General features: G+C 44.5%; 1 protein-coding gene across 1 annotated transcript; it reads right to left on the reverse strand.

Annotated features, from left to right (window-relative positions):
- Positions 1–4,807: 4,807 nt before the first annotated feature.
- On the reverse strand, positions 4,808–8,111 carry LOC308251051 (granzyme B-like; the record flags this gene model as incomplete). The annotated part of the gene is given in 7 exon segments (XM_080674039.1): positions 4,808–5,046; positions 5,665–5,925; positions 6,103–6,238; positions 6,761–6,905; positions 7,922–8,009; positions 8,011–8,081; positions 8,084–8,111. Coding segments are annotated over 7 exon segments (906 nt in total). The 3' UTR covers positions 4,808–4,869.
- Positions 8,112–25,479: the final 17,368 nt, after the last annotated feature.

Below are 25,479 nucleotides of genomic sequence, written 5' to 3' on the forward strand. Positions count from 1 at the left end.
CAGGGAAGTTTTCTGTCATTATTTCTTCAAACAGGTTTTCTATTCATTGCTCAGTTTCCTTTCCTTCTGGAACCCTTATTTTGTGGATGTTGTTTTGTTTCATGTTGTCCAAAATTCCCTTAGGCTCTCCTCCTGCTTTTTAATTTTTTTTTCTAGAAGCTGCTCTACTTGGGTATTTTTTCCCATCTTGTCTTCTAGCTCACTGATGTGGTCCTCTGCTTCTTCCAGTCTACTCTTGATGCTTTCTATTGAGTTCTCTGCAGCAGCAGTGTCATTTTTCATTTCTTCTTGGTTCTTCTTCATTTCCTCTTGGTTCTTACTCATATTATCGAATTTGTCTTCCATTCTTTTTAGCCACCTTATGACCATTTCTCTGAATTCTTTCTCTTGCAGGTTGCTTGCCTCCATTTCGTTTACTTCCTTTTCTGGTGATGCCTGCTTTTCTTTCATATGCGGGCTGTTTCTTTGTCTCCCCATGGTCTCTCTTCTATGGGTGTCTGGTTATGTAGTTCTCTCTCTCCTGCGTTGATTTAAAGGCACAAAATACAACACAACCAGGTACAACACACAAGGCATTGAACAGAAATGTATTTACGATATTAATAACCTCCAATAAAGGTGACCCCCAGAGAAAGTCAAATTAGGGGAAAGGAGAGAAAGAAGAAGAGGAAAAAGAAAAAAAAAAAGGAGTGTCAAAATGAAATTGGGAAAAGGAAAAAAAAATTAAGATAGACAAGAAAGAGACTAAGAGAGAAAGGGGAACAAACTATATGTACGGGGAGAAAACTCCAATAGAACAACCACTAATCCCAGGAAATGCCAGCAACAAGTACCTGCGGATTAATGCAAACTACAGCACCAACTAATATCAAGCAAGGCAAGGGAAAACAGAAGCAAAAAACAAACAAAAAAAGCAAACAAACAAAGAAACAAAAAATAATAAGCAAAACAATCTCACAAAAAAGCATAAAAATTCTATATAATCAACATTCAAGCAAAAAACAACAAAAGGACAGAGAAAAACAATTTTTTGGATAGTTAAGACAGCAAAGAGAGAGGTGTGTATGGACTTGGAGCAGGGGATTGGAGATTAGATATAAAAGTAGTGTGAAATTTTAACAGGGGGTAAATAGAAAGAATAGGGAAAATCTAAAGGAGGAAAGGGGTAAGATAAACAGGACACCAAAAGGGGAAAGGTTAGGAAGAGAGTGATGGCATAAAGGTAGAGTTGAGATATAGTAAAACAATGGTAAAGGAAAGATGAAAATAGAATGTAGAACACTAATCCCAAAGTAAAATAAAGAGAAAATAAAATGATACTTTTAAAAAAAGGTAAAATAGTAGTAGTAATAATACGGATTGATAATAAAAATGTAATAATTAAAAAGGTAAGATCAAGAGAGGAAAAAAGAAAAAAATTAGTTTCTTGAGTAAAAGATACAAAAAATGAAAATAAAAAAATAAAAAAAAATAAAAAAATAAAATGTGCAGTAGTGAAGGTCATTCACTTCCTCTATTGTTCTTTTTGGCATGCCTGTTTCTCAGTCTGGACAGTATTGCAGTTCCCTGCATTCCACTGCTCCTCAGTGTTTTAAGCCAGTCCTGATTTTTAAGCAGGTGGTGTGTCTTACTTTCTTGTATTCCTTTATTTGAGATTACACAAGAGTCAATTTGCGATTCAACCCCTGGGTGGCAGTGTTTCTGGATTGACTTCCAGATCTGTTTAGCCTCTCTAGCCTGTTTTTAGATTCTTCTTTCCCTGTGGCACTCAATACCGGTTTGTGGAAGTGGGCTGCCTCGGAGCTGGCTCTCCGATGGTCACTCCCCGCTCCGATCTTCAGGTTCCAGAAAAACAACATTCCCCTGCAGTCTCCCAGGGTGTCCCAAACTGGGTGATCCTATGTGTTGGGCTTAGTAATCAGAATCAAGGATTTGAAGAGGAAAAGGCCAAGTGTGCGAACAATGGGTCTGCGCGCAAGTCTAAGCAGCTGGCACACCTTTGAAATTCTTAGGCTGTCCCTGCACGTCAGATCAAAATGGGTTGCTTTTTAGAGATCCCTTCTATTAGCAGCTCTGAGGACCCCCTTCCACATTCACGGATCACGCCAGCCCCGACAGCCATGGGTTTTTCTAGGCACAGACTTCCCTGGTCCTCCAGCTCCCACAAAACGCGCCTTTCTCTCTCCCGCTGGGACGAGACCTCACCTTATCCCAGGCGAAATCTGACCTTTCCGTGGTGGAGTGTAGAGCTCCTCTGAACCCGTGTGTTTGCGCCAATTGGGGACCGGTGTTCTGGGGCTCGCAGCTGTTTGGTGGGTGCCGCAGTTGTGGATTTTCAGGCTTCCGATAAGCTCCACTTTCCCTTTCAAGATGGCGCAGACTCCGCGACCGAGTCTGTAGCTCCGGGAGGGGACCCAGCTGCAGTGGGGGCTGCCCGGTCAGGGGAACCCCGTCTAGCAGTCCCCCCGCTTCTCCTGGAGTTTAGCTGTCCCTTAACTTGCCAACAAACACTCCTCGTGTGACCCTCAGCTGTTCTTTCTTTCTACTCCGGGACAAGGCTCGGAACACGTCTGTCTATTCCGCTGCCATTTTTCTCCCCAACAATAACTTTCTAACATTGAAAAGTGTAGGTCATCTTAGAAACTACAAATGGAGCCGCACCCACAAGGGCCTAAAGAGAAGAGGCATTTCTCCATTTGCCTGACCATGTGAGCCTCCCTGATTCCAGTTTGCTTGTGCACAGGCAGGAGCTTTTGGTAATGAGAGGCATCATGTTGTGGCCCATGAGGTTGGATGGGTGTTTAGAGTCAGACTCAAACTGCCCTCTGCCAGATACATTGTATGGGTTTTCCTACTGTTTCATTATGTACCATGACATCCACATCTCCTACTTTTACTTTAATTTAAATTTTATTGTACAATTATAGTTCACTTTCAATATTTTTATTTTGTATTAGTTTTAGGTGTAAGGCATAGGGATTACACAATCATATACTTTACAAAGTGTTTCCCCTGACATTTCCAGTACCCACCTGGCACCATACATAGTTATGACAATATTATTGACTGTATTCCCTATGCTGTACTTTACATCCTCATTACTATTTTCTAACCACCAATTTCTACTTTTTAATCTTTTCAACCTTTTTTGCCAAGGCCCCCAAGCCCCTTCCCCTCTGGCAACCATCAGTCTGTTCTTTTTATTTATGAGTCTGTTCCAATTTTGTTTGCTCATTAACTTGTTCTTTAGATTCTACATATAAGTGAAATCATATGGTATTGGTCTTTCTCAGTCTGACTTATTTCCCTGAGCATAATACCCCTAGGTCCATCCATGCTGTCACCAATTATATCTGCTACTTTTATGGCTCATGGAAACGAGGCTGCCGTCCTGCCTGCTCCCCACCTGCTGCCCTCTCCCTGAGGTGAAGAGGATGCGCCAGTGAACAGTTTGGGGGCTGCACGTCTAGAAACGAAAGAAATAAAGTCATTTCCAAACCCCACATGCTGCTGTTCTAGAGCCTCAAGTGCTTAAAACAATTACAACAGAGTGTAATGAGCAATAAAAATAAAATACAAATACTCCTGTGGGATCTGGGCTCTGTGGGTTCATGTGAGGAGGGAGAGGAAATTCCATTCAGATAAAAGTCAACACTGTCAGTTTCACTTGTGTTCAGGTGTCAGAACCTGTATTATGTTCACTGCAAATTCCCAATGCCTGGCACTTAGTAGGTGCACAATCAGCATTTGTTCATTGATTGATGGAAAAACTGTGCTTTCCAGTCCTACTGCAGAGAGCAGCCCTTTCTGACTCAAAAGGCAGGTAGAGCCCATGTGGCCTCCCACCCCGCAGCCTGAGCCTTGAGGCCAGCAGTGAGGAACAGGCTGCAGGGAACTAAGGCTCCTGAGTGACCAGCAGTCAGTGGACTCTGAGCACATGGTGGGGACACTGGGCTGGATGTGAGGGTGGAGCTGGCTCTGCCCAGTGAGAGATGGGGCCAGGTGTTCTGCAGACACCCTGCCGCCCTGTCCTCCAAGGCCCTGCATGGGGCCAGCACAGGCCTGGTCCCCCGGTCACCCTGTGCCAGGCATAAGCTGGGTGGCAACTCAGTGACCAGGCCCTGCTGGAACCTGGGCACTCTGGGTGTCCTAGGTGGGAGGGATATGCAGAAGTGGGAGCTCAGACCAGTGTGGTCTGTGGGGCGCAGGGGTTGGTGGACTCTGAGGGTGCTCAGTGGTCAGCAGGGATGAGAAAAAGTGGCAGCCAGGAGACTGGAGGCCAAGCTAGGCCCTGAGCTCAGAGGAGGGCAGAAAAGGGCAGGGAGAGAAATTGAGCCCAGGAGGGAATGAGGAGCTTCTCAGGGCTCCCTCCATCCTCCACCCCCTGTCTCTCCTCACCAGCCTCCAGGTCCCCAAAACCTGCCACTCCCTGGTTGTGGGAGAACAATGTCCTGCTCAGGAAGTCCTCCTCTCCCCAGTGTGGTGGGGCCTCCTGTGCTGCAGCCCAGGCTGTGCCTGCTTCGTGCCCAGTATCCACGGTGCTAGCCCTTCACACTGAGCCCAGGACCTGAGAGATTCATGTTTTCTCCTAATGGTTCTCCTCTCTGCTCTGGCAGAAGGGCCGGCCCTGCAGGTGCAGGTGTGCCAAGAAGGAGCTGGTAACAGCTCAATATGGGTTTGGGGATGTGATTGGGGAAGGGGAAGAGGAGGAAGAAGAACAGAGAAGAATTGTGGTATTGGCCTTCTGAGCACAGAGTTGGTGCCTGTGAATGAGGTTCAAAGAATAAACAGAAAACCAGCTCTTCTCATCAGCTAAGAGACATTTATTCAGTTGCTGGCACCTCCTCCCTCCCTCAGTGTGATCCTGGATTAGCTCCAGAGAAGATAGTCTGGGTCCTGCAGTTGGAGGCTTTTCATGGTTTCTCTTATCCAGGGAAGGTAGCTGGCGACTTTGGTGTAGGCTCGTGGCGATGTCCCATCGTTGCGTCCATAGGAGACAATGCCCTGGATCTCATTTTCACACAGGAGAGGTCCCCCGGAGTCCCCCTGTGGACAGAGAGAGGGAAGGACTGAGCCAGTTCTCCTGGACCTGGCTTCCTTGCCACCCCAAGCCCCTCTCAGAGAAGGCTGCCTTGCATGGTGTTCACTTGGGAGATAAGCGGGCAGGCAGTCCCCATGGACCCCTGAGCCTGGATATTGTCACTGCTTCACTTCACCCCAGGTGGCAGCTCCCTCTGCTCTCCCAGGTCCCAGATCCTCTGTCTATGAAGGTGCTGCGGAGCTGTGCCTGCAGTCTACTGTGTAAGGACCGGAAAGCAGGCAGGTGGGGCTGACACTTAGCATGGAGAAGGACCCCATTAACCAGTTCTGAGAGCCCTTCAGATATAACTACTGCACACCTAGGAAACAGTTATCTAACCGAGGTGCCCTGGCCTTGGCCAGAGGGTTGCAAATTCACCCTCTGGAGGAGCACTGTGTTTGGAGTGACTATAGGCCCTTGTAGGCTCTCAGAGACCCCATTTCTCCCAGCTCTGGGGGCTCCCCTCTTTTCTTCTTTGGGAGACTAGAGGGTGAAGGAGTCTCCTGCTGCCTGGGTCCCCAGCTCCCAGTTCCTACCCAAATACCCCTCTCCCAGAGCCAAGGTAGTCAGATGCTCAGTATCACCTGGAAGGAAGTCTTATTTGCTGTTGGTTCCCCCACACACAGTTGAATGGTCCTGTTGTAATAATGGCGTAACTGGCATTCACACTCCCAATCCTTTTGCAAGGTCAGCTGTACCTCCTGCAGAGTGTCTGAGTATGTGCTCCATAGGGCTACCTTCCCCCAGCCGGCCACAGTGCACTTCTGTCCTGGCCTCAACCTGTTCCTGCCCGTGGGCAGTTGGAGGGGCTTCACTGCACCAGTTTGCTTGATGTGTCTCTCCAGCTGATGGGGAAGAGGCAAGGGAGCCCAGGTCAGCCTGTGGTCTCTGAGCCAGGACACTGAGGGACACCCGAGTCTCAGGGACTGGTCAGGTGACCAGGATGGGAAGGAAGGGAGGGAAGTGCTTCATTTGGTTGGAGGGGAAACAATGAGAGCAAGAGCAGCAGGAGGTTTCCTCACCTGCAGTAACATGATGTCATTGGAGAAGTTCTTCCAATTATAGTCTGGGTGGGGGATGGCTCTTTTTACCAGGATGACCTGCTGGGTCTTCTCCTGCTTTTTGATGTTGTGAGCCCCCAGGGTGACACTGATTGACCTTCACAGAGAGCATATTGGGTGAGTGGTGGGGAGGTAGAGTCACAAGAAATATAGCACAGGAGCTGTGAAGGGCAGGTCATAGCTGGGGCAGGGCAGGGCTGCAGACTGGGGAAATCGAGGCAACAGGGGAAAGGGGCTGAGTGACTCTACTTCTCAGTGACACTGAGGTTAGGGAGCTGGGAGCTCTCTCTTGTCCTCAGGAAATGCCATGAATTGCTTGCATTTTCATTTTGACCCTAATGCACGTGTTCATGGTCCACCGCTGCTTTATTTGCCGAGTGTGGTCCTTCTCTTCCTGTGTTACTTGTTGTCACTTCTGACCCTCTGAGCCCAGAGATTACTTGTCTTATTTCTCAGGCTCTCATTGCTCTGTCATGATCTCTGATGGTTCCTCTGATGAGCTCTCATGGGTTTGAGTTACCAGGAGCCTGGGGAGCTGCCCTGGGCTGCAGCTCCTGGGATGAAGGATGGGGTCCCTGTAGGGGGTCTCAGGAGGTGTAGCCTGGCAGCGGCCCCTTACCTTCCATTGCAGTGAGCAGCTGTCAGAACAAAGTTCTTTCGTACAAGGACACCACCACACATGGACTCCTTCTCATCTTTAATGTGAAGGTAGGCCATGTAGGGGCGGGAGTGCGGCTTGGCTTCATGTCCCTCGATGATCTCCCCTGAAGAAAAAGTGTGTTGCACTTGTGTGTCCCCACTGAGTCCCCCAGGCAGGCATTGGATTGGTGACTCGGGAGCATGGGCACTTGGGAGGATGGACTGGCCTGGAGTTGGCAGGGGTTGGGGAGGGCCCTCAACTTTCTCATCTGGAAAGGAAACAGCAACAGGCTGGGTCTGTGACTTTGCCTACCACATAGTTGGTGAGAATACAGATCTTAGGGACAAAGAAGGCCTAGAGGCTTCTGAAAATTCCTCTCCTGACTTCACTTGGTGTTGGGTGAACTTCTGAGGCCCCTGTGATGCTGTGATGTCCAGGGCAGTGTGCTTTGCAGTGTCTAGGACTTAAGTTTAGGGATCTAGATGCTGACACATGAGGAGTTCCCGGTGTTTATTAACTTCCTGGAAAAATTGGCCCCCAATGGGCCTCTGGAGGAGGGTTGGTAAGGCCAGTGCTATGGGATTCTGGAAAGCAGAGAAGTTTGGGGCTGCCAACCTCACTGGCTTATCCTTTAAGGAGTGGACATGCTAAAGGCCTGGGAAGAAAAGCAGAGTTTGACAAAGGGACTGAGGGGCCTTGAGATGGAGCAGAGGAAACAGCAGTCTTCTGAGGATGGTGACCCCACCAACTGTGGGGTCTGCTGAGCTCTGGGATTCTCTCCTAAGCAGACCCTGAGGATACCACCTGTCTCATCACAGGTGATGAGAAGCCAGGACTGCTCTGCCCTCTGCAGTTTCCCAGCCTCTGCCATGCACTTCTAGGAAGTTCCACTCTCCACATGGCACAGGTAGGGCCTGGGGAGGGCATTGTGCCCACTGGCTTTTTTTGAGAATAGGCTTCTGTCTTGTCTTTTCTGTCTGTGGCTCATCCAGCATCATGTGTGGGGGTCTGAGATGGGATGGGAGCTGGGGTTCAGAGCATTCCTGGTGGAGAGCTGGATCAGGGATGTGCAGAAGGACCAGCAGGTCTGTGCCCACTGTGGGATGGGTTGGGCCTGTGAGGGTGGAGATGGTCACTCACCTGCCTCCGCCCTGGGGAGTAGGAAAAAGGCCAGCAGGAGCACGAGCAGGGGTGGCTGCATCTTCCCAGGAAGGCTGCTCAGGTCGGAGCTGCTGGTGTTTCTCTGTGCTCTCCGTTAGCGCCCAGAAGAGGAAGGAGGTGTGGGTGGGCTCTGTGACCTGAGCCCCCCTCTGGTTTTGCAGTGCTTCATCCCAGAAGGCTTTTTATTAAGCATTTCCGGCCCCACACCTCCTGCCTGATGATGGTCTCTGTGTGGTTGTGTGAGAAGTATGCAGTGACCACATCCCTACCCACAGCTGATGACTCAGAGCAGACACCAGAGAAGACTCCAGCCCCGAGCAGGAACCCAAGGTGGGGCCTGTGGCATGTGAAATTAACCAGTGGAGGTACTGGAGCCCAGAAAACTGAGTCTCCAGTGATAGAACAACCAATGCCTCATCTCCATGTTACTAAGTCCATCAGGTAATTTCTTTTGCACATGTGTGTTTAGGCTCTTCTCTGTCCAATTGCAAACATAGTAGAGATGTATCTCTTTCCTTTAGAGCAGAATTTTCAACCTTTTTCATCTCATAGCACACATAAACTAATCACTAAAATTATTTGGTACACTAAAAATATATTTTTTGCCTATCTAACAAAAAAGAGAGGTAAAACTTTGATTTACAAAAAAAATATAATTTTTGCTCCAAAGTGACTTTTAAAAAAATCAGGTTCCTACACTTCTATATAAGAATTGCTGGTACCAAGAATTTACCAATCAGATACACAACCATGCTATTCAAAGGGACCAATAAGATGCAACTATATTATACTAGAGGCCCGGTGCATGAAATTCGTGCATGGGGGTGTGTATCCCTCAGCCCAGCCTGCACCCTCCCCTATCTGGGACCCCTCGAGGGATGTCCGACTGCCCATTTAGGCCCGATTATCGGGCCTAAATGGGCAGTCAGACATCCCTCTCACAATCCAGGACTGCTTGCTCCCAACTGCCCCCCTGCTTGCCTTCCTGATTGCCCCTAACCGCTTCTGCCTGCCAGCCTGATCACCCCCTAACCACTCCCTTGCCAGCCTGATTGATGCCTAACTGCTCCCCTGCCAGCCTGTTTGCCCCTAACTGCCTTCCCCTGCAGGCCTGGTCACTGCCTAACTCCCCTCCCCTGCAGGCCTGGTACCCCCCAACTGCTCTCCCCTACAAGCCTGGGTCCCCCACAACTGCCCTTTCCTGCAGACCCAGTCACCCCCAACTTCCCTCCTCTGCTGGCCGGGTCACCCCTAACTGCCCTCCTCAGCAGGCTTGATCGCCCCCAACTGCCCTCCCTTGCAGGCCTGGTCCCTCCCAACTGCCCTCCCTTGCAGGCCATCTTGTGGTGGCCATCTTGTGTCCACATGGGGGCAGCTATCTTTGACCACATGGGGGCAGCCATCTTGTGTGTTGGAGTGATGGTCAATCTGCATATTACTCTTTTATTAGATAGGATGACCTCTATATTTGTAGTTTAAGACAGGACATTTACACCAGATGACTATTGTTGTGTTGGCTATTGTCATTTTTTATTTGCTGACCTAAGGGAAAATAGGTTAGTGACCCTGACTAAATAGTCTGGTATTGATGTTTTAAAAGTTCTTGGGGGCACTGGTTGAAAATCGCTGCTTTAGAAAGAGCTGACCATCTGATGGGGGAGACAGAAACATCAGGGAGCAGAGTACTGAGTGGGAAGGGCTATGGTAGAGTGATGCACAGGGGAGGAACAGAGCATCACCACCATCTACTAAACCGACATAGCAACCCATTCATCATCACAGTTTCTATCACTGAGCATTTGTTTTTATTTACAAATGCTCAGTGATAGAATCCATCTGTCTTGTCAACATTTTTAACCAAAGTACTGTCCTTGACATGCATTGGCCTAGAGCAGTGGTCGGCAAACCGCAGCTCGTGAGCCACATGCGGCTCTTTGGTCCCTTGAGTGTGGCTCTTCCACAAAATACCACGGCCAGGGTGTCTATTTTGAAGAAGTGGCATTAGAAGAAGTTTAAGTTTAAAAAATTTGGCTCTCAAAAGAAATTTCAATCGTTGTACTGTTGATATTTGGCTCTGTTGACTCATGGGTTTGCCGACCACTGGCCTACAGTAAGGAATCATTGTGGCCCTTGTAGTTGAACCCACTGATTGGCTTAGCCTAGGTCATCCTTATTTTGGGTTGGCTGGGTTCAGTCCCACCCAAACCACATGAACTAGGACTGGAAAGAGCAGTTTCCCCAAAGGAAGTTCAGGTTACTAAATTGTTGATATCGAGCGAAGTGAGAAAGCATGTTCACTTCAACCAAAGACCAATAATTGTCCTTTCCATATTCTCTGTGCTCTGTGCAGAGCCACCCTTCTGCTAGAGCAGGCTTGGCACATAATAGGCTCACACCTGCTAAGCAAATTATGCTGATGAGCTCACTACACTGTGAAGGACTGTTGCTTCTAAATGGCCTTTGCCCAATTCTGTTCAAAGATTGACTAAGCTTCTCTGAGTGGTTAGAGTCTGGTAATTTAAAACCTTCACGTTTTCTGTTTTTTACAATTTTTTTATGAGGAATATTATGTATCAAAATACATAATTTCAGTGTAAAAATCTTCCTTGTCATACCACCTACACTCCAAACCTCTCCTTGTTTAAGTCAGCCTGGCTCGTAGTAGACATTTACAAAATAAAGAACCTTTCTGATGGCAGTGGTAATATGCTCATTAAGAAAGTTGGCCTTTCGTCCTGCAGAGAGCGCAGGTGTCTATTAAGGCAGCTTTGGCAGCAGCCTCTGGTCATGTCCTTGTTTCTTCTTTTGTCCAGCTCCCGTTTTGGCATTTTTCTGCTGAGCCTGAATCATCTGCTTCTACTGCCTCAGACCTTAGGTGAATACCTGAAGCTGCTTTTCTAAAAAACTGTTAATCAGCAAAAATACAGGGGCTGCAGGATCACTCATTTTATGCTGTGATCTTTTGGGCTTCATGCAAAGACAGTTCTGTGTAAATGTACAGTTGACTCTAATTTGGAAATATGAAAATCAGTTCATTCTTGTTATAAATTTTTTTATAATTATAATTATATTGATGCTCATATTGTATAAAATGACTCATTTAATAATAAAATACCAGTACTTTGATTTAAAAAAGAAAGAAAATTTGGAAAGTAGAAAGGAAAAATGTCACTCATTGCACATCCCCCACACACATTGTTACCATAAGAAGTGCATTTTAAATACTTGGGATCATGTTATACATACAATACAATATTCTCTTATCTTCTTTTAACCCTACAACATAATAATTTGCCCCATGTTCTTAAAAATCTATTATTCAATACCACTGTAACCTTTCTTTCTTAGTTATTAAAAATTTATCATGCAACTAATTTTTGTAATCATTGGAAAATTTTAAAAGCAATTTAAGAGGAACAACTAAAATGACCTGATTTCAGATTGTTCATTGATAATCATCTTTACTGTATTGAGGTATGCACTAACATATTTTACTCTCATGTATATCTGCATTTTTAAAAACTGAGGGTTATGTTAAACATAAGATTATATTATAACCTTTATTAAATATTGAGATGAAATTCACATAACATAAAATTAATTATTTTAAAGTGTACAATTTAGTGGCATTTAGTGTATTCAAAATGTTGTGCAACCACCAGCTCTCTCTAGTTTCCAAGCTTTCTCATGCCAGAAGAACATTTCATCCATACCCATTAAGTTGTTAACCATTAAGTTGTGTGTATCCACAAATTAATGGGTACTTAATCACTTTCCATTCTCCCTCTTCTAGCAACACCCCTTCCTAGCCATTGGTAACCACTAATCTTATTCCTGTCTCTATGAATTTGCATATTCTGTAAATCTCATATTAAAGGAATCATGAAATATGTGAGCTGTTGTGTTTGGCTCCTATCACTTAGGGTAATGATTTTGAGGCTCATCCAAGTTGTATCATATATCAGTATTTTTTATGGCTAATAATTTTCCGTGTGTGTGTGTGTGTGTGTGTGTGTCCCAATTTACCCCTTTATCTGTCAATTGACATTTGGGTTATTTCCACCTTTTGGCTATTATGACAAATGCTGCTATAAATATTTGTGTAAAAACTTCCATTTGGCCCTGGCCGGTTTTCTCAGTGGTTAGAGCATCGATACTTGGATCAAGGGTTCTCAGGTTCGATTTCTGGTCAGGTGCATGTACCTCAGCTGCGGTTCAATCCCCAGCACAAGTGGGGGTGTGTGTTGGAGGCAACCAATCCATGTGTCTCTCTCACATCAATGTTTCTATCTTTCTCTTTCCCCTCCTTCTTCCCTTTCTATTTGTGTGAAAATCAATGGAAAAAAATATCCTCAGGTGAGGACTTAAAAAATAAACACCCTCCCCTTCCCGCAAGGAAACCAAAAATACTTCAGTGTGGACGATATGTTTTCATTTCTCTTGGCTGTATGCCTAGGAGTGGAATTGCTGGGTCATATGGTAATCCTAGGTTTAAGTTTTCAAGGAATCGCTAAACTGTTCATTGCAGTGGTTGCATCATTTTACATTCCAACCAGCAACATACAAATACTTCCATTTTTTCACATCCCACCAACACTGGTTATTATTATTACCATTGTTTTTATTATAGCCACCTTAATAGGTATGGAATGGTATCTCATTGTGGTTTTGGTTTACATATTATTAATAACTAATGAGGTTTGGCATCTTTCCCAGGGTTTGCTGGTCATTTGTGTATCTTCTTTGGATAAATGTTGACCTTTCTCACCATCCCCATTCCTGTGTCCCTCACTATTTGGGTTGGTTTTTCAAGAGTTGCTCTGGAATCTTGAACATAGCCACCTTAACATGCTATGCTGATTAGGCTGAAAATGAAAGGATGGGGAGTTCAGCGAAACTTTTCTTTTAACCTCAATGGATAGTCAAATGGCCAAGACCATGTAGGAAAGTTCTCCCAAATTTAGAAGTAGAGATACCAAGTTAGGGGAGGGGAAAGCTTACTGAAATGGTAGACATGTGGAAAAGGGTGTGAAAGAGGTACCTTCCTAAGAAAGAACCCCACCTGGGAAAAGCCTCAGTGCAGAGACTAAGTTTCTTTCTAGATGAGTCCAAAGTTGAGTCAAACTAAAAGATAGTGAAATTCATCTGTGATTTGTAATCTTAAGAACCTGAGTCTAATTATAATTTAATAATAATCATATATCTGGAAAAGAAGATATGAAAATAGTATCTAACAACTTAATGGTGGCTAATATTGATTGATCTCTGACCATAGATCCTCACTTCACCCTTTGAGTGAGCTACTTATATTTTTTTTATTTTACAAATGAGAAAGCTAAGACCCCTAGAAGGTAGGGGGCATGCTCTATATCACTCAGATCATAAGCGTGAAGGGGAACAGTGATTAGAATGCAGGGATGTGGTTCCATAGTCTGAGATCTTATCCACAACTCTATAAACATCATCATTTCTTATACTGTTCCAGGAATCTGGGGGAAAATAAAGGGTGTGAAGAATAAAAGTTTCTGTCTATATGTCTAATGTGGGACTCTTGTTCTCTTAGAAGAGGAAGTTATCTCAGTGGCTACCATATTGTGATGGAAAAGTTCATTCAGATCACATATTCCATTTGCTCTTATTCTTTCCAACCATGTCAAACTTGCAGGTGGCAGGCTGCATGCCTCGTTTAGGCCGTGAGTTTGACATGCTTGCGTCCCTGCTCTTCCTCAACATGCAGGAGAATGTCACGTCCAGCCCATGATGGGCAATCAATCCCCTTGGGCCTTAGCCGCTCACCAGATTACATCTAGTTCCTATTGCAAGTGCACAGGGTCATTCCTTATAAACAATGACAATGGCACAATGACACGACATTCCCACACTCACACATGGCATTCGAGGCTGCTGCTATAAACCAATTTCCATGAACCTGATCATTCTCAAGTTATTCCACAATTAGAACCTATAGGCATAAGGGACCAGAACTTGGCTGATTTGATCTGTCCATCAAACTCCACTGTGTTGTTGAGAAGAGATTCTTCCCACAGTTAGGGGTTTTCTCTACATTCCTATTAGGAAGGTGTACATGACATTAAAAACAGTTTTGAGGGAGAGACCTGTCAGTGAAGGAGAACCTGGGTCATGTGTTGGTGTGGGGAAGATTGTGCTTCTATCTAGCCCCTGTAGTATTAAGGATGAGGGAGAGAGGGCAGGAATGGGGAGGGGAAAATGTATATAGGACAGATGCACATCTATGAGATTTCCAGAGTTTTGGCATCCACTAGAACACTCTTTAATTTTTCCTATGGCCCAGCCAGCAACAAAGAGCAAGATTGGAATGTTGGGTTGGGGATAATTCAATGAAACTCTTGAGTGAGCAAATGTCTGGGGTCATGAGTAGAGAGGGGACTACAGAGAAAAGGGGAAGTGAGCTTGAGTGAAGACTGCATGACTACCCCCATCAAAATAAGGTAAGTGTAACAATAGAGGCCCCTCAAATCAATTGGTGTTGATTGTACTTCTGGGTTAGAGAGAATTGGAATGGAGCCATGTTCTGGGTTGTGCTGTTGCCTATGATATGACCTTGGATCAACTTCTCTCCCAATCCCCATTCTTCACATGAGGATCTTTATCTACCCAGGAACTTTGCCCACCAAGGCCATTTCTTTTCCCCAAAACATTTACAGTAGTTCCATTAAGGCCGAAAGGTCACACCACACCCTTCTGGATTGAATGGGTTCTTTCTCTTCCCATCTCACTCAGAGTGTACTGTTTCTTACCACATCTGTACGGGATGTGGCCAATGGTTTGGTTTGGGCTAGGTAAGAGGGATGCTATTGAATCATTTACCAGAACCTCTAATATATGACTGAAAAAACGGTGGGTCTTTCTTTCTCTCTATTTCTCAGTTCAGGGCAGATGTAACAAAGTGTCGTGTTTGGAAAATATAATTCACACCTAAAGATGCTTGTGTTACATCCCCATCTGTCCCCGAGTCTTGGTATGACATCTCCTAGTTGTACATATTCCCCTGCTGTTAAGGTCCTCTGTTTCTGACCAAATACCAGGAAGCAACACTGGAGCCATATGTGAACAAAGCAGAAGATCTGGAGCATCTCAGCCAGCCCTTCAGAGTCTGCCCAGAACTCAGGTATTGCAGTAACCCGCTGGGCCTCTGAGAGCCGTTTACCAGTGGAGCTGTGGCAGGAGGATTGACTGTGATACCAATGACTATACTATTCTCTCTGTATTCTCCATGCGCAATCCTTTGCCAGCACCTCTAGTGTGTGATTGCAAAACTAGACATTTTTTATGTTCCCTTGTCTCAGGTTCCTAAGCCTGGAAGACTGAACCTGTTACTGGACCATGATTAATTCACTAAGTCTTCAGGAGTCAGTTTTCTGGCCCACTTTGGCATCCTATACTAATACTTAGGCTGTACAGCTACAAGCATTTTAAATGCCTACACATAAGTGCTGACTCATAAATGGTACTTTAACTCCTGAGGAGATAATGGGGACCAGAATCTGTGAGATTAGCATTGGTTTGTGTCTATGACTTGGCCCCTTTCTCCTAGAAATTTCATTTTTGTCACAGTGTCACAGGAGCAGAAGGTCAGGCTTTTTTCTTGACCTCATAGAGAATATAATAGATAACGGGAGAAAAGTCTTGTCTCAAGAAAGTCCACCCTGGGCTCTGCTGAGTGTCCCAGAGGAGAGGGTTTCCACTGACAAATTAGCTCCCCACTGACTCATGTAGGGAGAAGACTTAGCTATATTTAAGTAATTTGAGTCTGTTATTTGGGAGCTGTGTGTGTGTGTGTGTGTGTGTGTGTGTGTGTGTGTGTGTGTGTGTGTGTATTAACATAAGTACAGTGTGGGGGAAAGAGGGAACTCGAAGGGCATGAATATGAATCTGTACTTTACTATGTTCCAGAACATATGTAATTTATATGTTATCTCATTGAATTCTCCACCTTCTGCATGGGCATCATCATTAATCATATTTTCAAATGAAACAGACTCAGAGATATTGTCATGTGCTCAAGGTCACATGGTTACAGAAAGTGCACACATACACACATGCATACACACACACACACACACACACACCACACCACACACACACACACAAAACACGTGCCTGCCAAATAGCAAACAGTCCTTTACGCCATTCTAAGAAGTGGAAGAGCTGTAGCTGGCAGATTTTAGCTCAGCAAAAAGTGTGTTTCTTAGAATGGCTGCTCAGGTAGCCCAGGTGCTTTCTCTCCAGACACCCGTTGCAAAAGAGGCTGGAAAACCTCTTAGGGGCCCTGAAACGTTCCCATGGGTGTGGGCATAAGATGACTTTTAAGACCCCTTGCAGTTCTGAGCCTGTTAGAAGAGACCTGACATGAGGATTAGGAGACCTGGGCTCCAGTTCCGTTAGGTGGCTCAATGCTAATTTGTGGGCCTCGTTGTCCTCATCTAACAGAAGGAGATTGGGCTATGTAGAGGCTTTCAAAACATTGCTAACCATAGAAACCTTTCCTTAAATGGATTATATTTGTGTCAATGTAGCTTTATGAAATCATATATCTACTAGAGGCCTGATGCACAAAATTCATGCAAGGGGCTTGGCCCTCGCAGCCCGGGCTTCCCCTGGAAGGTCGTCAGGAAGGTTGTTCTGCCATCTGGTCTAATTAGCATATTAGCTCTTTATTATATAGGATATTTATACCTATATCTATAGCCATGTATATGGTCACAGGCAGGATATTTATATATTTATATATGTGCACATTTTATATGAACACATGCACACATATGTATATTTGTGTGTACTTGTATGCATGGTTGCATATTTTTGTTTGTTTTGATCCCTTCATTTTCCTTTTCTGAGCATGATCTTGGTACATCTTTGTTTCAGGACTTTCAGCACCCAAACAGAAGCTGCATGAAGTCATCTGTGCTCTCCTCATTACAAAAGTGGCCAAGATCATTAAGATATTCTGCTACAGAGGTCTTTGTGGGCAACAAGATGTGAGAAGACACACCCTCGAGGGTGATGCAAACCCAGAAGGAGATATTTCTCACGTATGAAAATGAGTTTGGTATCAGTGTGTGTGTTTTTGATTGGGGAGTATTCATCTATAACTGTCACTGAACTAACTCCAAAGCAGCACCCAGATCGGCATCAAGAGCTGGGAAGGGATGGCTGCTGGGCATGCCTGGCTAGACTGACACAGGCACAGGGGGACCAGTGTCAGCAAAGAATCTCATGCCACACGTGAGGCCTTCCAGCTAAGAGCTGGATGACTTTGAGGATCACTGTGGGCTTGGAATCTAAGGATGTAGCAGTACCACGATAGCCTGCGGTTGGAGGCTGTTTTTCATTTTTTTCTGGCAGCACGTGAGCCAGCCTGATCTGATGTGATGATGAGGAAATGCGGCATCTCTTCCATGTCAGAGTTTATAGTGAAGTTTCTCCCCATAGGCTGCCTTTTATGTAAACTATACAGAAATGGCTGCCCTGGTTGTGTTTTAATTCCCTGTATCTCCCCTGCATCCAGAGGTGGGGCTCCACTGACCACAGAACTGGAAAGTGATTTTCAGTCCCAAACATTGCTGTCCCGAAGGTAAATGTGATAATGTGCATGGAAACTGGAAGTCGTAACGCAGAAGAACAGTATCCTCTAACACAGTGGTTCTCAACCTTCCTAATGCCACCACCTTCTAATACAATTTCTCATGTTGTGGTGACCCCCAACCATAAAATTATTTTCGGTGCTACCTCATAACTGTAATTTTGCTACTGTTAATGAATCGTAATGTAAATATCTGTGTTTTCTGATGGTCTTAGGCTCCACAGCAGCGGTTCTCAACCTGTTGAACAGGATGATTTTTATTGTGTGGATTTCCCACCAGATTCGGGCCATCTGACCAACCTGTATGAAAATGAGTTTGGTGTCAGTGACTTGGGGAAACTCTGATGGAAGTCCTTTAGGCTGTGAGTTTCATGAGGGCAAGGACGGTGCCTGCCATGTTCACTTCTGAGCCTCCAGTGTCTGGCACATAGTGGGTGCTCAATATCTAGTTGTTTGCTAATTGATGGCCAAGTAGTGCCGTCCAGTCCTGTGCAAAGACTCCTTTCCTTACTCTGCTGGTAGCCGTAGCCCAGGTGGCCAGCACGGGTCTCAGACTAGAAGCCAGGTTACCATGGATGACCAAGGGACTGGCTGAAAGGGGCTGTGGCTGGGAGTGAAAGGCCTATCAGGGGACTCCGAGCCCCTGGGGGACGTGGGGCTGGATGTGAGGGGCTCAGTCACAGGAGGTGTGGAGAAGGGTCAAGCTGGGTCATAACACAGTAAGGGTTTGTGAGGAGAGGGTAGGAGGTGGGGGTGAGCAGAAAATAGAAAATGGGAGAAATGAGAGCAGAGAGAACAGAGGCAGGCCTGGCCCACAGCTGGTACCCAGTGACTGTTGTTTAATAAATAAAGGAGAGAAACCAGTAGTTTCTATTTAGAAATGGATATTTATTATGGCCATGGCAGCCTCCACACAGGGCGGTCTAAACTCTTCCCTAAAGGAAAATGGTCAGCCACAGAGGGCGCAGCCACTGCTCTCATTGATCTCTTTCTCCAGGGCAGAAAGCTCAGGTCTTGGTGAAGACCTGGAGCTGTTCCACTTTTCATCCTAAGAAGACCATGCCTGGGCCATGTTGATAGAAGCAAGGGGCCTCAGAGCCTCCTGTAGGCAGAGAGAGGCAAGACTGAGCTGGCCTGTTCGTGGTCCTGCTCTCCCCGACTCCCCAGGTGGGTGCCTCTTTTAGGGGACTGTGTGGGGATCAGGGGTTGACCATGGGGTCCTGGCCTTGAGTGTTCTCCCAGCTCCACGTGGCCGAGGCCCTGCCCACAGAGCTTGTGCGTGGCAGTATCTGTGTGGGCTTGAACTTGGCTTTTCCTGGGAATCCAGGTTTGAAACTGCAAAGCCCTGAGGGATGGCCCAATTTTCTTCACACCAAAGCTTAGTTCAATAACCAGTAGCCACACTAGTGATAGAGGGTGCCTATCTCTATTTAGTCCTCTCAGAGGATGTGGCTTTTTCTGAGGCAGCTACCCCAGGGGACACAAAGTAACTTCCAGATAAGGTGGTGTATCAGTTTCCTGTGGCCACTGTAACAAATCATCATCAACTTGATGGCTTAAAAAAACAGAAATTTCTTCTCTCACAGTTCCAGAGGCCAGAAGTCTGACCCCAGTTTCACGGGACTGAAATCAAGGTGTCAGCCGGTCGTCTCCCCTCTGGAGGTTCTAAGGTGGAATCAGTTTCTTGCCTCTTCCAGCTTCAGGAACTATATTTCTTGGCTCATGGCTTTTTCCTCCATCTTCAAAATATAAAAAAATAAAATGAAAAAAAAAACACACAAATAATCCAAGATAACAGGCAAAAATTAGTATCATCTGATAGTCACCACCTAGTTACAACCAATGATTTGGTATATATATATATATTGCTAATCCTCACCCGAAGACACTTTTCCATTGATTTTTAGAGAGAGTGGAAGGGAGGGGGAGAGACAGAGAGAGAAACATAGATGTAAGGAGACACATTGATTGGTTGCCTCCAGCATCAGGGCCTGGGATCGAGCCTGCAAATGAGGTACATGCCCTTAACCAGAAATTAAACCAAGGACGCTTCAGTCCACAGGCCAATGCTCTATCCACTGAGCCAAACAGGCTTGGGCTAGTGTGTATTTTAATAGGAACTTTTTCCTATGCAAATACATATACTTAGCAAAATAAAAATGGGAGAATGCCACATGTAGGATCACCCCCTAGTTTTTTTTGAGATATAATTGACATACACTGAGTGGCCCGATTATTATGTGTTCAGAGATAATAATAATCTGGCCACTCAGTGTATAGATACTAGAGGCCTGGTGCACGAAATTCGTGCACTGGGCGGGGGGGGGGGGGGTGTCCCTCAGCCCAGCCTGCACCGTCTCCAATCTGGGACATCCCTCTCACAATCAGGACTGCTGGCTCCCAATCACTCACCTGCCTGCCTGATTGCCCCTAACTGCTCCCCTGCCAGCCTGATAACCCCCAACTGCCCTCCCCTGCTGGCCCAATGTCCCCCAACTGCCCTCCCCTGCAGGCCTGGTCCACCCCCGCCAACTGCCCTCCCCTGCTGGCCGGATGTCCCCCAACTATCCTCCCCTGCCGGCCTGGTAGCCCCTAACTGTCCTCCCCTGCTGGCCCAATGTCCCCCAACTGCCCTCTTCTGCTGGCCTGGTCACCCACAACTGCCCTCCCCTGCCAGCCATCTTGTGACCACATGGGGGTGGCCATCTTGTGAGAGGGCATGATGGTCAATTTGCATATTACCTCTTTATTATATAGGATTGTTTCTTACATTAAGGAAATTTCTTTCCCTTTTGAACTGCTAAAAGGTTATGTTTGTTTTCATGTATGAATATTGAATTTTATCAAATGTTTATTGAGATATTTCTGTCTTATGTTTCTTTTATTGAGATAATAAGATTTTCCTCCAATTTGTGTACAGATTACATTACTTGATTTTTCTAAGGTTGAATGAGATCTGTATTCATAGTATAAACCTAACTTACTCATATTGTATTAACTTTTTTATATATTGATGGGTTAATTTTGACAGTTGATACATTGTACAGGGTGTTTGTGACTGTAAATGTGATGAGAATTTCAAGGTTATGCCAGCCTTATAAAATGAGATAGTGTCTCTTCTTTTTCTCTTTTTTGCAAGATTTTGTAGCTGAAAAGTAAAACCATTTAGGTCAGCTCTTTATATGGAAAATTATTGATTGCCGATGCAATTTCTTTGATAGTTCTAGTATTACCTAAGTTTACAATTTTTTCCTAAGTAAGTGTTAGGCAGTGATGTTTCTATTTTGTCTAAATTTTAAATGTATTTGTGTATTTTTTAAAAATAATATTTTGGCTTACCTTTTAATGGTCTGCAACATTTAAAAAATATTCATTTTTTAGTTCCTAATAATAAATGTTTGCACCTTCTCTTTTTAAAAAAATCTTGATTAGACTCTCCAGAGGTTTGTCAATTTTTTTAGCCTTTTCAAATAATCAGTCTTTGCTTTATTAGACCTCTCTGTTGTATGTTTGCCTTTTATTAACTTCTGTTATCTTTTATTATTTCTTCCTTCTACTTCACTGAGTTTATTTCACTTACTAATTTCTAACTTCTTGGGCTATATGATCATCTCAATACTTTCAGTTTTTGTCATATATAAGTTTTAAGACTAAATTTTTCTCCACCTGCTTTAGCTGCATCCCACAGTTTTTAAGTACAGTTATAGGTATTATTCAATTCAAAATATTTTCTATTTCTCTTTAAATTTTGTTTTTACTTGTGGGTTATTTATATCATTTTTCTAATATCACAAGGATGTTTCTAATTACCATTTTTATTGACTTCTCATATAATTATTTTTTGGCCAGAAAGCATTCCAAAGATTTACATAAATGATCAATTCATTTATAAAAATATGTATTCTGCATTGGATGGGTGCAATGTACTAGATATATCTAGTGGGACCAAAGCTGGAGTAAAAGGAGAGAGAAAAATCCCTCACCCACTCCTTGAACCTCATAAGGATAGGTTAAGCTTCTTCTTTCTCCTCATAAATTGCTAGCACCTGATAGGAATTCTGGCCCTATCTACCCATGTAAAGTTAAGATCCCAAGGATGGGAAATGCAATGGTGAAATGGTATTGCACTGTAGTAATGACAGATAAGAAAAGAGAGTGTTTGATGGGCCAGGATCTTGGATGTCTTCTTTCCTTCATAAGTTTCTCAGCAGCAAGAAGAAACAGTTAAATAAAACATATCTCTATCTCTATTACTGGGAGGATATTCCAAAAACAGAACTCAAAACAAACAGCAAACACACACACACACACACACACACACGCCTGCAATAAACAATAAACTGTGAGCATAAAGATGTTCATCTCAACATTATTTAAAATCACCAAAATTAGAAACAGTTTAAATAACAACACAGAATGTATTAAATATGGTATATCTACATCAGAGTATAATAAAATATGATTTTTGGAACCCTGTAGAAAACCAGGCTAAAAACATTAACTGGCCATTTGCATCTTCTCATTGCCAAAATAGAAAATCATTAAAACATCAAGTAACACTTTAGCCTTTTGGACTGGCAATGATTTAAAAGAATAACAATATTCAGTATAGGCATAAGTATGAAGAAACTGCCAGACAGATTTTCTGAAATTTAATATGTAAACTGGTAAAACCTTTTCAGCTAGCAATTGCTAATGTGTACGGTAAGTTTTTAAAAATCTAAGTATGATTTGAACTAGCAAACCCACTTTAAGTATTTATCCTCTGAAAAATGGGATAAGTACATAAAGGTTATTCACTATAGTGCTATATATACCAGCAAAAAAATGGGAACAATCTTGATATGAAGTAAAAGGAGAGTCATTAAGTAAACTGTTGTAGTTCACATGTTACCTACAAATTACAAAATAGCAGTGGCCGTTAACATAATGATTAATATTTCCTGATAGTCATATATGACTAAGTAACAAAAGCAGGTTACAAAATCTTATGTGTAGAAGAGTGATGTCACCAAGATGGCCACACAAGTCATCCCCACTTTGCTCCCTATCACAAGAAGAACAACTAACAACTGTTCATTAACAAGACACCACACAAAAAATCCTAGAACACAGGAGTGAGGTTGAAGCACCCTGAACCACAGAGAGCAAGACAAGCCACTGTAGAGGGATGACGGCTGCTAACTAAACCTATTGTAGTAATCACTTCACAATATATGCAGGTCGAGTCATTACACTGTACACCTTAAACGTACACAGTGTTATACACTGAGTGGCCAGATTATTATGACCACCTCATCAGTACTTCGTTGGGCCACCTTTTGCCTTCAATACTGTGGTGATTCTTCTTGGCATTGACTCCACGAGATGTTGAAAGGTGATGCGAGGAATCTGACACCATGCCTGATGAATAGCACTGTCCAGTTCTGTGAGATTTGATGGTTGTGAAACCAGCTGCCTGATGGTTCTTTTAACTTCGTCCCACAAATGCTCAATTGGATTGAGATCTGGTGATTTTGGGGGCCACCTAAGCAAGGTAAAGTCTCCCTCATGTTCTTGAAACCACTCCTGCACAATACGAGCACTGTGGAATGGCGCATTGTCTTGTTGGAAGAAGCCATCTCCATTGGGATACGCCATCAACATGATAGGATGAACTTGATCAGCAACGATACTTAGGTATGTTGTGCTATTCAGACATTGTTTCACATGAATTCAAGGGCCCAAATCATGCCAGGAAAACATGCCCCAAACCATAACACTGCCCCCACTAGCTTGAAGGGTTGTACTCATGCATGTGGGGTGCATGCTTTCAAGCTATTTCTGAGAAATTCTCACTCTGCCATCTGCATGATGCAACTGGAAACGTGATTCATCGGACCACATGACTTTTTTTTTCCAATGCTCACTGTCCAATCCTTGTGTTCCAGTACGAATTGGAGGCATTTTGTCTTGGTAACTGCAGACAGCAAAGGTGTTCGAACAGGCCTTCAGCTTCCATATCCCATATGATACAGTGTATGGCTAATTTGCCTACAAACGTCAGGTGGTCATAATAATCTGGCCACTCAGTGTATAACCTATGAAAATGATTTAATGAAGCCCTCATCTAGAAAGAAAACAAGATTTCCATGTTTTCCAGGATAATGTTAGAAATCCCTTCCCTCCAGGTGCTTTACACACGAAATGTGTGATACAGATAGTCTTCTACCAGCCCTTCTCCTTGGGAGGCTTCTTTTTGGAAATGATCTGAAATAGGATCCTTTCAGGGACGTCTACACAGATAAAAGGGGGAGGTGATGAGGAGTAGATCCAAGGGGAAACCCAGGGCTGGGCAGAGATGGAGAGGGTGGGGAGGTCTATGGGCACTTTTCTACCTTTAATCCCAGGTCCCTGGACAAGGTACTCTAACTCTGATGTCTGCCCTGTGTTTGGGGCCCTAGGGTTCTCTGGTCCAGAGGAGATCATCAGGGCACAGAGGCCAAGCTGCAGTTTTGCCCTGATAGGCACTCCTGCAAACTGCTGTTCTGTGGTGGGTCCAGGTGCGAGAGAGGTTGTTGTGATTACCCCTCACTGAGCTGGACAGTGAAAAAGCTTTGGTTTCTTCCCCATGTTTTGGACAACCAGAATCAGAAATTTATGAGGACAGCATGGGGGTAGCCATTTGGGCTCAAGGAATCTATTTTTTTTTTGAAGAAAAACTGAAAAAGAAGTTGTTATTCTGGGATTTTATTACCTTATTGTTCAAATCCAGGCTCTCTAAGTCACCCTTCAAGTCCCTTGCTTTAATCCTCACCCAAGAATGTATTTATTGATTTGAGAAAGAGACATAGACAGAGAGAGAGAGAGAGAAACATGGAAGTGAGAGATAAACATTGATCCATTACCTCCCATTTGCACCCCGATGGGGGATTGAACTTGCAATCTAGGTATGTACCCTGACCTGGAATTGAACACCCAATCTTTTTTGTATACCGGAGGTTGCTCCAACCAACTGAACAACCTGGCAGGGGCTACAAATTCCTTTTTTTTTTTTAATGATTAAACAAAGTGGGCTCTCTCTCTCTCCCCCCCCGCCCCCCATCTATTCTAGTTGCCCTTCCAGTTTGGACTAAGAGGAACAGTGTATTATGAGGCATGGAACTTGGCTTCATGAGATGTCAGACGACAACAACCAAACAGCTATGATCTCCCATAATCCCACAGCTAAAATCCAGCCAACCCCCAAACATTCCTGCTTCTGAAACGCCACAAAATTCTGAATTTCCCATTTCCCAGATACTATATAAGATTAGCTCTTGCTGGGTTGAGAGACACTGTTCTTCACAAGTACAGTTCTCTCCTACTAGCAAGCAATACATTTAGATTTTCGGCCCAGACACCAAATGTTCTCCCCTTCCTGTGACACTCCTCACAATGGCTCTGGAGAAGTTGCATATGCTGAGTGACCAAGCTTGCTGAGCCACTTGCCTTGTCTCTTAGCAACTTGCTGTGAAGTAGTGGCCAGCTGGGGTAATATCACTATCTTAGGCTCTGCATCTGACCTTGACCTATTCTCTGTTCTCCCTGTCACTGCCTGGGCTTGCACCTCCTAAACAAATAATTGCCACTGCAATCCTTGCTTCAGGCTCTGTTTCTATAGTGGTCAGAACAGGTCAGAGCAGGGAAGTAGGATTTTGGATATTTTTCTCCTTGTATCTCAGGCTAGAAGTTATGCTCAGAGAGTCTTCTCAGAAATTACAAACAAGATAACCTCCCTGGAGCTTTGGGGAGAAAAATGGCGACGGAATAGACAGACGTGTTCCAAGCCTTGTCCCGGAGCAGAAAGAAAGAACAACTGAGGGTCGCACTAGGAGCGTTTGTTGGCAAGTTGGGGGACAGCTGAACTCCAGAAGAAGGTGGGAGACTGCTA

Source organism: Plecotus auritus (genome assembly GCF_963455305.1).
Source record: "Plecotus auritus genome assembly, chromosome: 1".
Lineage (NCBI taxonomy): Eukaryota > Metazoa > Chordata > Mammalia > Chiroptera > Vespertilionidae > Plecotus > Plecotus auritus.